The sequence below is a fragment of the Scomber scombrus genome, chromosome 10 (assembly GCF_963691925.1).
Source record: "Scomber scombrus chromosome 10, fScoSco1.1, whole genome shotgun sequence".
Lineage (NCBI taxonomy): Eukaryota > Metazoa > Chordata > Actinopteri > Scombriformes > Scombridae > Scomber > Scomber scombrus.
Window position 1 is genome coordinate 15,915,662 of NC_084979.1, and position 15,888 is coordinate 15,931,549.

General features: G+C 41.1%; 1 protein-coding gene across 3 annotated transcripts in view; it reads right to left on the bottom strand.

Annotated features, from left to right (window-relative positions):
- The window catches only part of kmt2d (lysine (K)-specific methyltransferase 2D), a 31,883-nt gene extending 17,372 nt beyond the window's left edge, over positions 1–14,511 (bottom strand). Inside the window, exons 1-28 of one of the 3 annotated variants that reach the window (XM_062426444.1) lie at positions 14,054–14,511; positions 11,483–11,565; positions 11,073–11,184; positions 10,757–10,959; positions 10,484–10,593; positions 10,213–10,375; positions 9,244–9,415; positions 7,619–7,733; positions 7,270–7,448; positions 6,849–7,153; positions 6,593–6,712; positions 5,650–6,452; positions 5,386–5,499; positions 5,145–5,258; positions 4,892–4,996; positions 4,627–4,808; positions 4,200–4,364; positions 3,886–3,995; positions 3,706–3,747; positions 3,418–3,606; positions 3,141–3,311; positions 2,929–3,051; positions 1,671–1,792; positions 1,432–1,567; positions 1,234–1,320; positions 1,066–1,143; positions 801–959; positions 44–113 (exon numbers count right to left, since the gene is read on the bottom strand). In XM_062426444.1, the coding sequence (XP_062282428.1) occupies positions 44–113; positions 801–959; positions 1,066–1,143; positions 1,234–1,320; positions 1,432–1,567; positions 1,671–1,792; positions 2,929–3,051; positions 3,141–3,311; positions 3,418–3,606; positions 3,706–3,747; positions 3,886–3,995; positions 4,200–4,364; positions 4,627–4,808; positions 4,892–4,996; positions 5,145–5,258; positions 5,386–5,499; positions 5,650–6,452; positions 6,593–6,712; positions 6,849–7,153; positions 7,270–7,448; positions 7,619–7,733; positions 9,244–9,415; positions 10,213–10,375; positions 10,484–10,593; positions 10,757–10,959; positions 11,073–11,184; positions 11,483–11,531 (4,298 nt within the window). In that variant the 5' untranslated portion in view covers positions 11,532–11,565; positions 14,054–14,511. Of the gene's footprint in view, positions 1–43; positions 114–800; positions 960–1,065; positions 1,144–1,233; positions 1,321–1,431; positions 1,568–1,670; positions 1,793–2,928; positions 3,052–3,140; positions 3,312–3,417; positions 3,607–3,705; positions 3,751–3,885; positions 3,996–4,199; positions 4,365–4,626; positions 4,809–4,891; positions 4,997–5,144; positions 5,259–5,385; positions 5,500–5,649; positions 6,453–6,592; positions 6,713–6,848; positions 7,154–7,269; positions 7,449–7,618; positions 7,734–9,243; positions 9,416–10,212; positions 10,376–10,483; positions 10,594–10,756; positions 10,960–11,072; positions 11,185–11,482; positions 11,566–12,167; positions 12,270–14,053 lie in introns of those variants that run through there. The other 2 variants (XM_062426442.1, XM_062426443.1) reach the window with 2 other exon arrangements.
- Between the last annotated feature and the right edge of the window lie 1,377 nt (positions 14,512–15,888).

Sequence of the window (15,888 nt, forward strand, 5' to 3'; positions counted from 1 at the left end):
AAACTACATACTACAGTAAAAGTAAAATGCACATTAGTCCTACCGCATGTCAAAGAACGGTGACTGAGAGAGGCCAGGAAAGGCATCCATCATTCCAGCTGAGGGCAGAGACCCTGCAAGAGATTTTCCATGTTTGAATCACAAGTCAAACTTCAATTAAAAAGGTGCAATAAATGACACTGAGCCACAATGTCATCAAACAACCATTTGCTATGTGAGGATTTAATGAAGTAATGGCAACCGGAGCAGAGGATTAAGCCAAACTACCTCTGTGTGTGTCATGATCGTAGTGTTTCTTTTCTTTGTTTTGGTAACTGCACCAGCCGTGTGTGCAAATTAGTGCATGCAAGTGTGCGTGTTAGTGCATGTGAGTCCCTCCATGTCCATCACGTCCATTTCCAAGATGGCTGCCGCATCACAAACCTTCTTTAATTACAGCTAAACAGTACACTAAAATATGTTTTTGAAAACATTTGAGGCAAGAAATAGGTAATGCACTAACAGAATCTTGATCCATATTTGATCACCACTACATAGTTTGACAGTTCAATCTGTTGCCTGCGTTCTTCCCCCCTCCCCAACTTTATTTAGTAAACAACAAACACGTTTGTTTTGGTCTGAGATGTTGGTGCTAGAGTGCGACATCTGGTGGCTGAATGTCATTTTTTTGTAACTTTAAATCTTACTTTGGTACTCAGTCTTTACAAAATCCTCAATCAACAAAGAGTTTTTCATATAGTATATATAGTTTTAAATGGAGGTTTTCATGATATAATCTGCAGGCATCCCCTTCTACACACCTGAGAGGAGAGATCTCTGTGGCAGAGTGCTACGATTGAGTTCTCCCTTACTGCCCTCCAAGATGGGTTTCATGCCCCCCAAAGAGGAGCCATCTGACACTCCCAGAACCTTTCGGAAGAACTGCTCAGAGTCCTGACTCTCCACCCCTTGCGGAAGACCTGCCAGGCAAAGACAACAGCATGTAAGGTGGAACATCAGATATTAAATCTTTTCCTAACTTAATGGTGCAAACTGTATACCAAACTATCCACTCAGGAAGATTACCTTCACTTTTTTCTGCATCAGAGTCATGAGGATCAGTTGATACCTGGTCCTTGAGAGATGAGGATGGTGCAGAAACTCCTAAAAAAACACGTTCTTTTAAACCAACCTCGGATTACCTAAATGCCATTACAATAAACCAGTTGCATCACTGACCAAACAGATGCTTACCTGCACCTTCTCCCTGAGCCTGGTGGGCCTCACCCCCTTCTTGCTTGACAGGAACATGTTCTTCCACCACACAATCCTTGGCCTCAGCTAGTGAGAGAAGCACAAAGGTTACACAAAATGTACTGCCCTTTTCTACACCCAGTATAACAAATCATTCACAAAGTTTTCAAGAGTCACACATCTAGTTAGTATTCTTACTTTCTGGGGAAGTAGTTTTGACCCCTGATGGTGCTGATAATGAAGGTCGGACCAAACATGCCCCTGGCCTCTGCCCAGGAGGTATCATCACAGCTTTCTTACTCAAGTCTATGAGTGTCTTTCCAAAGAAAGCTTCCTGTATTTGAATTACAAACATTTAAAGATATAGGCATTATATCACTTGATACCAGAAATTTCAAAACTTTTTAAAGCATAGACAGCATAGAGAGACCACGAACCTGGAGATAAGTTGGAAACATGTCCTCAAGTTTGCTCTTCTTGCGGCCCCGACGTTTCTTGGCCTGTTCCTCACCTTCCACTGGTTTGGGATCCATTATGTTATCAATGTCAGGGTGAGGTCCTACGTACATTTAAACAGAAGAAATTCTGTTGCCCTAATTCACAATATTCACAAAAAAATTGGGCCACACTACCACTGGTGAAGGATGATGAGTGATCATTCAGACCAACAGATAAATGCAAAGAGCTGCTTTGGTGGCGGCATGTTGTTACCAGCACAAGCTATGACAAGGTCAACTCTTTTGCATAATAATGACCCAGCATTTTTTTGCCTGATTATATTTTGCATTGGCTCCCCCACTGTGTCAATGGAGTAGCCTCACTCAATTGAAGGAGAGAGGTGTGTTAATCAAACAAGACTAATGTCTGTCTGAAAACCCTGGAGCCTTAGAGATGGGACACAATAAGCGAAAGGTCCCATATTCTAGCAACTAGTGATGTAACAGTAGCAACCAGTGGATTAACAGTATACAAAATTCACGGTTCAGTATGTACCTTTGTTTTAGGGGTCATAGTTCAGTATTTTCTTGGTAGAGCAGAAAAAAATAAAAGGTAGAAAATAACATTTTTGTCTTTTACTATGAAAATGTAAAGATCCAACAATGCAACAGATTACTTAAAACAGTTGAGTTGTGCTGCAGCTGAAAACAACCTTTGTTTCTCGCAAGGATTCAGGACGCGTGCTGACAGCTGTTTTATGCTGATTTACGGTCGAACTGTATATAAAGTAGTTCAAACTAGCTCCACCTTCAGTAGCTACAACAGTAACATGCTGCTTACACACTGAGGCTTCAGATTTAAAGATCAAATTAAGTCATATATAATATCAGTCAGAGGGACCAAACTGCTTACTTTCATACTTTTAACTACATTTTTCTCTCAGAATTGGTTCTTATGATGTGCTATCTGACCCCATAAGAAATCAAATATATTTATCTTTATTCTAGATGGCTTCACTCAAAAGGTGGTGTGAAAAGCTGACACAGAGAGGGGAGGGGGACGGTGAGACACAGTATCACTTTACTATGGAGATAACTGAGCATATTTTATTAATAGTGTTGCACTTGTTCAGTGTTATGGGTCCATCATTTGTCTATCATCACTATTTTCTGTGATGAAAAACATGAGAATTGTGGAATAACTTCATTGTAAAATTGAAATATTGGATGAAATTAATAGTTTATTGTCGTCACTAACCTTCCTCAATGGTTCTCTCTATTGGATGTCCATCTAACGTAGTCTCTCCAGCCAGCTGGGCAAAAAATTCTTTCTTCATTCGTGTGTGACACTTTCTTTGTCGCACCATGAAGCCTCCAATTCCTAGTAAAAAAAATTAATAAAATATACATAAATTATTTACAAATACTTTGTGCTTTTGTAAGTTGATTTGTAAAATTGTGGAAGTTTACCAGGCCTGTAGGGTTTCCTCTTTCTTTTTTTGCCGTCTTCTGTCTCCTCTGCCCCCCCTTTAAGACCATCGCAGTCAGCCATGCCTTCAGTGCCTCCCTCTGCACCACCTTCTCTGTCAGGGCTCCCAGGGTTCTCCATCTTAGAGTCACAGTCCATGGGCTCCCCACAGCCTAGATATACAAGTTAACATTGAGTTTGCACATAGTGTTTTGTATTGAAGGAAAGATTCCCAAAAACTGTTCATACACCAAATGGATGAGGGGACAGTGTGCCAACCTTTTCCATCATCCCCTTCTCCGTCAACCTCCCTCAGGTCCATTCCATCAGAACCTCCTTCACAACACAGGGTGCCAAGACGGGAGCGACGCTGCCGTCTCTTGTGCAGGGGAGACATGGAGATGCTGCGAAGCAGGGACATTCCTGATTCTGTCAACCATACACCCTCCAACCGGTAGAACTGGGGCTCTGTAAAGTGGGAATTGCAAAACTAAGTGACCTACAACCAAACAAACAAAAAAACATGCAGAATGTGCTTGTGATAATAAATAAGAATAAACCACTAACCTGGCTCTTTGATCTTTATGGAAGCCATAATGGCTGACTCTACTACTGTGGACAATGGTAAAAAGCAAGTGGGAAAAAAACAAAGAAAAGTCATCAGTTATCAGTACATGCAAGAATATTCCATGAATATTTCTGTAACCGTAGTCTTCATGTCTTGAGTTTTAAAATAGTATCACTTACCCACAGGTTTTGGAACATATGGGGTGCATGATGTGCATGCAAAGCCCTCATCAGAAGCTTGTTCCACCTCATCCTCTGTGTACAGACTCTCACAGACAGCATGGACCCATCTGCACAGGCACACAGAAATGAATTGATAAGCATACTTTTCATAACAAATCACACAGCAAATCAAAGATCTTATGGAATAATTCATGATGTGAAAAATATATAAATAATCCATTCCCGCTAGTCTTCATTAGCTGCAGTCTAATGAATACCTCAGTTTCTGTGTCTGGATTTGTGCACATGTAGTTCTAATGAGCATCACCCACCGATCGCAGTGCTGACACTGCAGCAGCAGCTCCTCCTCCATGAAGTTCTCTCTGCATACTGGACAGGTGACGAGGCTGGCACAGGGGCCACAGTGGGTGTAGTTGTTCTGCCACTCACAGTGGAAACCCGGTGAGCTGGAACCACACTGTACGCAGCACACACACCTACATGGAAGTGAAGCACACTGTAACAATTCTACAGCAAATATGCAAGATTTTAAAAAATACAAACGCCAATGTGAGTTGCATTTTTTGTTGCTACAGAAGCAAGAGAAAGAGAGAGGCCTCTGAATTGGTAATGCAGGGATGAGGCATGTGTGTTTTACATAATATGCAAATGTACATGTATTCATTTCCATTTGACCCCATTCAAAGTTACAAGGCTGAACGAAGCATTGTACTTCTTGAGTTTCTTTTTTTTTTTTACCATTTGCACTTCCAACCACCCTTGGGTACGGTGTGCAGGGGCGGGTCCAAGCAGTAGGTATGATAGCTGACATCACAGTCATCACACAGCAGCAGACGGGAAGGGTCAGAAGCCTTTCCACAGACCTCACACACAATACATTCCAAACAGCGCCAGCCCTTGCGGAGCATCGTCTTGGTGATCTGGAGAAATAGTCAGGTTTAATATATCAGGATTTACAATTTTCAAAGATGAAAAAAGGATCAAAGGATAACACTGTGCTTACTTTGCTGTTCACACAGTAAGGATGGTAACACTGGGCACACTGAGCACATGCCAGTAACTGCCCCTCCGTACCCTTCCCAAAACTGCCACACACAACACACATGTCCTGAAAACAGAGAGAACATGAGAAAGAAAAATCATTTAGAGGAAACATACAGTGCGTTTGCATTGCATTTAAATGTGACAAATGTGGTTCTTGGTACAACAAATGCCACAGGATAACTGAAAATGTCAAACTATAACAAGGTCTATACCTGGAGCAGGACAAATTTATCAGTGTTTGAGAAAAGAACCACTGTGTTCTGCATGGTGTCATCTTCCTCCTCTTCTTCCTCCTTATTTATTCCAGTGTCTGTAGTCATGCTTAGCTGTGCACAAGGGATCAAGCAACATATCAAAAATATTTAATCAAATCATAATAATCATAATAATGACCCACATTATCAAGGTGAAAGAATTTCATGCTATTTCAATTATATATAAAGTACAGCTCACCAAGAAGGCATCGATGCAAGAGGCCATGGCTTTGAGGCGTGACCTCCCACCGCGCCCTCTCCCTCCACTACCCCCTCGAGGTCTACGCTTCCCCGGGAAACTATTGCTTCGCCCCTACAAACCGAGGAAAAACAATTTTAATGTAAAGTCAGATTGAAACAATGTGACACCAACATCTTAAAAACAAAAACAAGAATTAAACCAAAATGTCACCTTTTGAAACATAATCACTCAAACGTGTACATTTGTACATTTGGACTTCACCTGTTTGACCCGTGAGCGGCCTGGGGATCCTCTGCGTTTCACCTTCTCTCTGTCACTTCTCAGGGGTTCAAAGGGAAGTGAGTCATCAGTCTCTGTGAGCAGGTTATCTGTGTGTGAGCGTCCAGTAGGTATAAGGCCGAACTCCATGGAGCCTTGAGGATCAGGTTCTCCAGGAGAGCCCAGAAAGCCACTGCTGCTCTCATCTCCATGGCTCATAATGGACATCTCATCCAGCAGCAATTCTGGCTTTGCCTCATGCTCGAGCGGTTCCTGCTTGATGTCTATAATATGCCCTTCTCTCAAGTTCTCATCATCCTCTTCTTCTTCGTCCTCCTCCTCTGAGTGAGGTAGTAGCCTCCCCTCCATGTCCACAGCAGAGAGGGCCTCTTGTGTGTCTCCTGATAAAGACAGAGGAGACTGGGGGTCCTGGCATGGACTTCTCTCCTGCTGAGCAGACATGGGCAGATGCTCTGTTTTGACCACAGAGGCAGAAGAAGCTGATAACTTTGGTGGAGCCTTACTGAAAGGTTCTGTCATAGGCACGCTGTCAGATCCATCCTTTAATAACTCTGGTGATGCTTCTTGTTCCACTAAAGGACTGGCCTCCTGCTTATCCACCTCCATATTTTCAGGGCCCTGCTCTGATGCTGGTGTTGGTTCTACTTTAGGCTTGGTAGACTGCATCTCTGCTATGGAGTCCTGGGAAGGTGCAGCTCGGGTCACCTGGCTAACTGCCTCTTCTACTCTCTCTTCATCAGCAGGTAGACAAGAGGCTCCCTGTTCGGTTGTTGCACATTCTACATCTGAGAATAAGGAATGCATGGTTATTAGTGTTATCATTTACAAATCTATCATTAGTTGCGGCACACTGTCATACAAATGATAAAGTACTTCTTTGTGTTCATTTTCAAATATGCACGTCCACGGTGGGTTCTGAGTTTACCTGTAGACTTGGGTGGAGCCGCAGGCACCGCAGAAGTTAATTCTTCTTTTGCTACCTGTGGCTCCTCCTCCATGGTTGTTACCCCAGCGTCTGTAGTCTCAACAACTGCAGCCTCCACCCCTAAAACCAAAAGTAGTTAAATTACATGGGTACTGCTCAGACATAAACAAAAACACATCATTTTACTAGTCCAATAAAACTCATGACTGGCATCTCTTGTAAGCTTTGTTTTATGTAGTGTCTGAATCAGACGTACCCAACTCCATGGGTGTTTCTTTGTCAACCGAGGCTTCAGCCTGACCCATCACTGATGTGCCTCTCTCGCTTGGTGTCACCTCAGATATGTCCGTCTGCTCTTCTGTCGTCATATCTGCATCAGTTTGGATTGTCATCTCCACCAAATGTACATGTCCTTCAGTCTCCTCAGATGCCTCTCTGGTTTGTATCTCTGCTTTGGATGCTTGAGTGACAGGCAGCTGCTGATGGTCCTGCTTGCAAAGCAGGCAGATGCACTTGGCTTCTGGAAGCTCCCCTGGTGAAGCACACTCACTGTGCACCCACCTAAGACAATAAAAGAAATCATCAAGATGGCAAAATGTTATGACAATATGAGCATCAGTCCCACACATGATAACAAATTCCAATGAATGCTATTGCAAATTGCACACTGAATTAACCTGTGGCACATGCTGCAGCACTGCAGAGCGACAGATGGATTGGCAGCTCTGCTGCACACGCCACACACAGAGCTGCGTTGATGCTGGCAGCCTTCACACACGGCGTAGTTGTCAAACCACTGGGCCAAACCTGGCAGCACAAGTCCACGGACACCACACTCCGTACATACGCGACACCTCTGGCATAACACAAATAATGGGGGGAAAGCATGAACCAAATGATCAAGGCAGCACTCTCTTTTAAATAAAAATGTGTGATGTGTTATGACTGTCTGAAAGTCTCCAAAAAGTAAGTGAACTTGTTTTCATAGTTTCTGAAGTAAGTGCTTCAATGACAAATGTGACTTACTCTGCATTTCCATGGGTCTGAGGGTAGAGAATCCATGGCTGGCTGGAGACAGAAGGTGTGGTAGCCCTTATCACAGGCATCACATACCAACATTTTGGAGTCTTCTCCTGGTTGTCTATGAAATTGAAGAATCAAAATATTATTTTCAGAAATGGAGAATAAAGCTCAAGTGAACTAGGACAAATGACTTTAAAAACAGGACTAGGTCAAAACCTAATATATGGCTGGACAGTGTATTAAATGTTTGAAGATATATGCTTAGTTCTCTTTGATTAAACTTAATATAAGTTGGTAACTTTTTTTAAATTTCAATTGTATAACAATTTTATATAGTTGGCTAAAATAAAGAGCAATTTAATTACATGTTCAAATCGAATCATGTTCTCTCAAGTAAAGTACAATTTCCTTACAAAAATATATTTTAAGATCCAATTGAGGATTAATCCAACACTGTCACACGTGAACACTGAATAAACATGTTCAAGCATTTCCAAATAATAACAAAAAGTCTTCTGTATTAGGATATACTTGATAAGCCATGTGATAAGCATATAATGCCAGTTGACAGTGCATTCATTACATAATTATGCTCACTTAGGGAGACAGGAACACTATATATAAAATCATCATATACATACAGAAGCCCTTCACAATTAAATAGCTGTTTTACAGGATGAAAAATCTGTGAGGAGAATAGCTGTGCTTTTATAGAAGGAACAAACATAACAGCTTGCCTATGAAAGTGGATAGTTTGATAGGAGGTTTACCTATAGTACAAGGCACAATAATACCAAAAATTTGACCATTTAAACCATTTAAACAGAAAGTTTGGGATAATATTCCACATGCTATCTGGATCTTTTAGAAATCTTTTAATCCAGTTAATTTTGATTATACAGTTGAATGAGAAAAAGTCAAAAATGTTAAGAACTCCCTCTGTTAGAGATGTAAAGATAATCTCATTTTTTTTTTTTACCTTGAGTGGCTTATTTTTACAAATAAAGTTAAAAAGCCTGTCTAAACAATAGGTTAAATGTTGGTGGAATGAAGGGAGGAAAAAACATAAGGGGCTCTTGTCTTTGTATAATGGGCTGCCCAAGAAGCCCACACAGCAACCGGCCCCAGCTCCCAGAATGATGACGGACGTTGACCGGCCGGTCATCTTGGGAGTGGGGCTGCTGGTAGCTGAGATGACCAGCTAGCACCTGGCCAGCATCTACTCACATCTCCGAAAATGTCTGCGTTATTTGAATAAACAAACCACATATTGAGAATCTAAGTGGTTACTTTCTCACCTGGAAAAATACTAAAACTTACTTATGTAACACATTAACAATCCTACAGCAAAATTTACAACAGCTTTTAGCCTGGCTCCACCATCATGGCCATTTGGTGCGAAACGCATTCAGGGATACTTCACTGTACCAAGCATTGGTCAACTTTTGCAGACTAATGGTGTAACTTCATCACTCAGCTATTCACTCAGTCAGTCATGGACAATTGCAATTATAGGGCTGGCTCCACTGTTGCGGTCCAGCCAAAAAGAAATGCAAATTTCATGTAAAATATTAAGCACTTTAAATCTCTTGCTTAGGGTGCAGTTTAACTCACAACGTTGAACTCACCTGCAAGTCTGGCACACTTTACACTCTGGGCACTGCCATCCTGCCCGCTGAATGGGCGTGGCACCAATCTCCAGACAGGCAGCATGATAATGTTGGCCACAACCCGTACAGAACAGCAAGTCTGTGAGCTCCCCCGCTGAGTCACACACTGCACACCAAGCCTCTTCACCCGCTGTAAAAAAGAAAAAAGAAATCACATTAGCATGTTTTTTGGGGGTTTTTTTGTTCTTTTTAGTTCAACCTGGAAGTCATAAGAAAATAGTTAGATAGCTAGTGGCCACTTTTTTTAAAAGGTGCATATTGTACTGTAAAGCAAAGTGGAGCTTTGCGAACATTTAAAAACATTTAACATTTTTAGAGACAAAAGACATCGCTTTGATTGTTTTTTTCTCACCTTCAAGCAACGCAGGCAGCTGACATTTTATGACAACAAAGAGCATAATGCACTAAATGCACTAAACAGCATTAAATAATGGCAATTATTTATTTATTTTTGTTTCTGCACTTTAAAGACGGCATCTCAATTTCGTTGTGCTTTGTACAATGACAATAAAGACTTTCTATTCTATTCTATTCTATACAAATGTTCAAGGACTTGGCAGAACAGTATAGAGCAGTCCTGGTTGTCTTACAGGAATTTCGAATAACAGTTTTGGCATTGGACAATATTGTTGTTTGTTGACAATGGCAGTTGATCATTATGTTTGATTAGGAGTAAAAAGTTAAGCATTATACTGTGAGTATTAAGGAACACTGTGCTCAAGTAAAAACAAAAAGGGGGGACTGGGGTGCGTGTAACCAATGTCAAGTCTGAAGAAGGCACAGCCAAAATGTCTGTGTATTTTCCCTCTGTGCTCAAGTTTGACAGTAAAAAACTAAATAAAGAGGAATCTATCTAACTGACTGACTGCTTTGATTTGAACCAAGTAATACCATCAAAACTTTGATGAAGATGCCTGGTTTTCTTACCCAACTCCTCTGCCTTGTCTATGTGCTCCGGACAGAGGAGGACCAACTGTTTCATGGATTGGAAAGATCCACTCGCTGCCGCGCAGGGGAAGTGGTAGAACCGTGAGCAGCCCTCAGCATGGCATTGAATGGTTGCACCCAGCCTTTTGCAGTGTTCGCAAAGCTGAAACAAACCAATTGTAACAAGTAAGATTGTATGAAGGAAGCCCCTGTTAATCATTATATTCTCATTTGATACCATCTAATCCACATCTATAGACAGGGCACTTACCCGCTGTGTCCCTGAGATAACAGCCGTATCCACGTTCTCTAGCTCCTCATTCTCCATCCGCTTCACTCCCTCCGACCACACCGCACACCAATGATGAACCCAAAATCCCCCTGTTCATTACAAAGCCCAAATCAGTAAAATCTCTAACCAAATTTCAATTCTTCATCCCTGCACTATATTCCTAGCAGATGGAACCCAGAATATCATTAATTTGTAGGGTTAATTATTTATTGTACACTAATAAAATATCAATTATAATATTTTGAGGTTAACCTGAGTCGTCAAAGAGCGCCGCCACACAGGGAGAGTCAGAAAATCCAATGGAAGACAGGTCATCATTCCCAGGCTGTGGCAGTGGGGAAGCTGATGGCTTGAGGGTCGGCCGCTCAGAAGTTGTCCCAAAGTGTCTCAGTTCCCGCTGTCCATGTAGGCTACGCTCCACACAGTTGCAAAGCGTGCATGCTCGAACACTCTCTCTGCACAGTCACAAATAATTGGTCAAAACACAAGCAAATATTCAGTTTTGATGCTGCCAATAATGAGCAGCTTCTTGGGAGAAAGACTCCAGCAATGTGAATGAAGAACTTACACAGGTGTGCTGGAAGAGGCTGCAGTAACACCAGACACGTCTTCAGCAGCAGGAAGGGCTTTAGACTCCCCCTCAGAGGAGACAAGCTGCTTTGCAGGGGCATTGTCATCAGCTAAAAACAGAGAGAAAAGATTTATAGAAGAAAAATCAAACACCCCACTTCAAGAACATGAAAACGAAGGAAAACACGTGTATATAAGAATGAAGCTTTCACAAAACACATAATAACCTATCTGTCATGGAGCAACAACATTCAAATGAATTCATTCCCACTGTATTCGCTTCTAATAATTTACATTTACAAATCTCTGTTGTGGGAAAATACATAATCTGTGTATTTCTCTTAACATTTGAGAGAATGAAGACCTTTTAGTTTACATCAAACCCCAATACAATATGATCATCATTACCTGTTGGTTCAGACTCACTTTCTTCGCAGTTTGATTTCTGCTCGTCCATCCCCCGTGCTGATTTTGACCTCCTTGACAGAGATCTGCAATTTAAATATATGAGTAGAATCAACTTATTAATGATAATCAGAAGACGTACATTGTAAGTAAATCTTTCACAGCATGCAAACAATCTGTGGACATTTTGTTGGGTCACTCTGTTGTTATTGTCTCTGTGTGTTATTACTGCATGAATAATGGATGGCATAAAACATATCTTATAATAATAAAACACTTAATACACCTACTTAACACATTAGATGTAGGTCTGTTCACATAAATAACAGCTAACAAGTATGCAGGTCTCAAATACCAAAACAGAAAATGCCAATACTTCTTAAACCAACATATGTTCATCAATATGATTAAAGAAACCCTCAAAATGCATCTTCCTTTGCCACACCACAGCTCACACTGACCTCCATACCCATTCAAACGCAATTTTAATAGATAAAGACCTACAACCAACAATGCAAACAATTACACATAAATGATATGCCCTGTCTTTAGCCAATTTCATTGTGTTAATCTGACTAACGTTAGCACTAATGCAGCCGAGCTTTTCTCGCAACTAATGAAAATAGCGCCAGGGTTACAGCAACCAGATCGATCGGAAACTGCTTTAACACTTCAAATACTCATTTACCCAACAATGCATAATCCAAACCGGTGAAACAACAACTGGAAAAAGGCACAAAATATGAAAAACAAAATTGTGTTTTCCTAAATAAAACAACCATAAATCGGGATACACAAAGAAAACACAACTTCCGTGTGCAGAACTTCCTGTTGCAGCGGTGCTCCTTTCGTGTTGAACCTTTGTCGCTCACATCATAGTTCCGCTATAAGCTTCACGCAATTGAAACAAATACTGTAAAACAAACTATACTGGACTTAACAGGTTCACCATTATTTCATCCAAACAACTAGCAAAAGGGTGCTACACCGTGTCTCTAACGTTTAAATGCCATTAACAAGACGAGACATTGAAAGGGGCCGAGGTATATTTTACTTATGGTGTATGGCAGCATCGCCAATATTTGTTCATATGATCCTTAATCTCCCCCCGCCCCCAAAAAAAAAGACAAACAAGAGAATAATCTGTGATACGATGCTGTACACACCGATCAAAGGTAAAGGGCTCACAGAAGAAGAAGTGTGTGTGTGTGTGTGTGTGTGTGTGTGTGTGTGTGTGTGTGTGTGTGTGTGTGTGTGTGTGTGTGTGTGTGTGTGTGTGTGTGTGTGTGTGTGTGTGTGTGTGTGTGTGTGTGAGAGTCTCGTAATGTTTCATCAGTTACATTACACACACACAAAAATGTTTTTGACTGAGAAAGTAATCCTTTGAGCTACTGTTATCACACAGAGACACACATAAACACACACACACAGTTCCTTTTTGTATTCCTACTGGGCCATATCTGTCGCTTTTCTGGTGTTTATTTAAGGAGCAGGAATCATCTTAATCTAAAATAAAATTGTAATGATTACAACGCACAACCAATAACAACATAGATTATGTGCATCACTGTCAAAACTATTATTGGGTGTGCATGCTTGAGCAGATTGTACTGTAACGTTACAATCAAAACTGTCCAAATACAATTCAAGACACATGTACTTTAACCTAATCTGCACTATATGTAATGAATGCTGTTTATCAAATAGCAAACAGGCTGTGAATGTAAAGTATCTTATGGGAGCATGAATCACCTTTTGTAGCGTTACATGTTCGTAATAAAGGCAGCTATAATGTGACAACAGTGAACACGCACCCTCCTCTCGATAAGTGACTAACCAGTCCTACAAAAACACAACTGGTGTTGTATCACAGTTTGCTAACCAAATAAACAAAATACACGTTGTCTCTAAAATAAAGTTGTTCAGAGCCAAAGTGATGACATGACGGCCAAGTTAACGTCTTAAGGTCCTGGCTAGCTAAGTTAACGTTATACGGGTTAACGTTAATAAATAACTTTGGCCGTATTTGTTGTCGTTTTGTAACGTTGTCTAACACCTGCTGCTATTTGTTGCTTTGCCAAGGTGAAAAGCTATTGAGATTTTATAGTTGAATAATTGCAAAGCTAAGCACTATTTCTCAATGTAAACATCGACTTCAAAAGGGTTAGTTGTATTCCAGCAAATAGCCGCATCCAATCACACTGGCGACAGTCTGATACGGAAAAGGCAACAACTACCGATGGTGACGTAGCAGCAAAGTGTCCCGAAGAGGCATAACTACGAGAAATACATTAAATATCATGCACAGGCACACACACTTGTGAAAATGTCAACCGGTTATTATGTGGGAAATACCTATGACTGAGCAATCGTTCAACATTATTCAACATTAAGTTAGCACTCAGGTAGCATGGTTAGTCCTCCAGCAAATAGACGGATCCATCTGGTGGAAGCTAACAGCTACATGTTACCGACAGCGGAGCTAACGTTACCCGGTCTAAGGTCAGGGTTGGTGTGTATCTGGGTTTGTCTGTTGCAAGAAGTTGCAAGAAGCCAAAATTAAAAGCAGCTCACCTCACAAAAACAATATCGTCTCCTCATACATCAGCAAAATCCAAACAGCCACACAGCTTCCCAAAACGCTGATGGTCGCTTCATTTTATGTACCGGACTAACGCTGCGGCGAGCCGGCTGGAGGGAGAGTGGGGGAAGTGCACGTCGGCGGAAGGCAGGCTGCTCAGTGCTGCTAGCTAGCTCCCCAACTACATGGATAATGCTACGGCTAGCAGGCTAACCAGCTACTTGAGCTCTGTGTCGAGTGGCCGTGCACTACCTGGGGGACTACTAAACACCGAGACAAGTCATCAACCGGTCCCGAAAAGTGTTTTCCCAGCTTCATGCAGTGAACTCAAAAAACACTTATCCGGGCTGGCTTCTCCACACCAGCTAGCTCTTCTACTCTGTGCTGGAATCTCGCAAGTTTGCACAAAATAGTGCATCCGAAAATCACAGCCCCAAACTTTGCTCACACGCCAGTACGTGTGTGTTATTTGTGTTAAAGTTTTAGTCGACTGCGGACATTCATCTATCTAAATGTACAGCTCAACTTTGCATGGGTACCCTTGTGTGGGTCACTAGCATCTGTTCACTTCGCTGAACTGCGTTGCGTCTGCACACGGTTGTTCCGCCAAGAGGCTAGCAATGCTAGCTAACAACTACGTCAAAAAAAAACATGCATAAATATTATATTATTACTCAACATCAGTACATTTTGTTACAGCATGAGAACAGCCATTAAAAGCTGTGTACGATTGGTCTTCTGGCGCACTGCACAGGGTTTCAATTAGGAGAGCGCGGACCACTTGAACATGGTGGATATTAGCGTTAGATATTAGGTCATTAGAATTTCGGATCCAGGGAAGCCATTTTTTTATTAGATTGTTATGATTGCAAGACCAAAGCTACTTTGACATGCCTGCGGATTCATGCATATATGTTGTTTCAAATGATATGACTGAACTCGTTTACGTTCATTGTTCATGGCGCTGATCATAACAAGTGTGCATGGTGGCTAATTTCTTAATCTTTATCTGCCTCTTCTTTACCGTTTGCATTGCGCATTAAGCTGTAGTGACTGAGAATGACTGATAAGTGTAATCGATTACTTGAATTTTGCCGTGTACTGAAATAATTTCCGACTATGCTTATAGCAGGTTCACCGATGATGACTTGAATGAGCCATTCCATTTAGATATGCTTTAGGATCTCATTGTTTTGCCTCTCCTAGATAATTACCATAAGTGATATTTGTTTTGATTTTGTGTTTTAACAAGCGAAGTAGGAATAAATATTCAAAATAACATAACTGCATTGAATTTAAATAATGCTACGTTGTGTTAAACAGGGTGACAATATACCCTTTCAACCCTCCACCAGACAAGTAGACTACACTTTTCAACCCTTTTATGCTCTGACAATGAAATCAGCTGACAATTCACTGGATGGCGTTTCCATTAAAAAAAGAAAAAAAGTAAAATAATAATTATTTCCTCATGCAATTCAAAGATAAAATCTGGTTTTTGACTAATGAGCAATCATAATGTATACAGGGGGTGAATTTAACACATTGTGTGGGGGATGGGTTTGGGAGGTAGGTCTTTATTATCATTTGGTCGCTTTATCACTTTGAGAAAATCACAGTGGCATGGATGACCTAGGAACGATGGGATCAAGGAAGTTTTTTTGAGATCAATTCCTTTATTGTCATTCTGAGTTGAGATACCACTGAGTATACCACTCAGTTTTCGTGTTAAAATCCCAATGTACCTTCCATAAAAGCGTCCAATTGTTATGCAGATAAGTGCAGACAGTCCTCTTGAAATACATGTTTTTGTTTTTTGTTTTTTCAC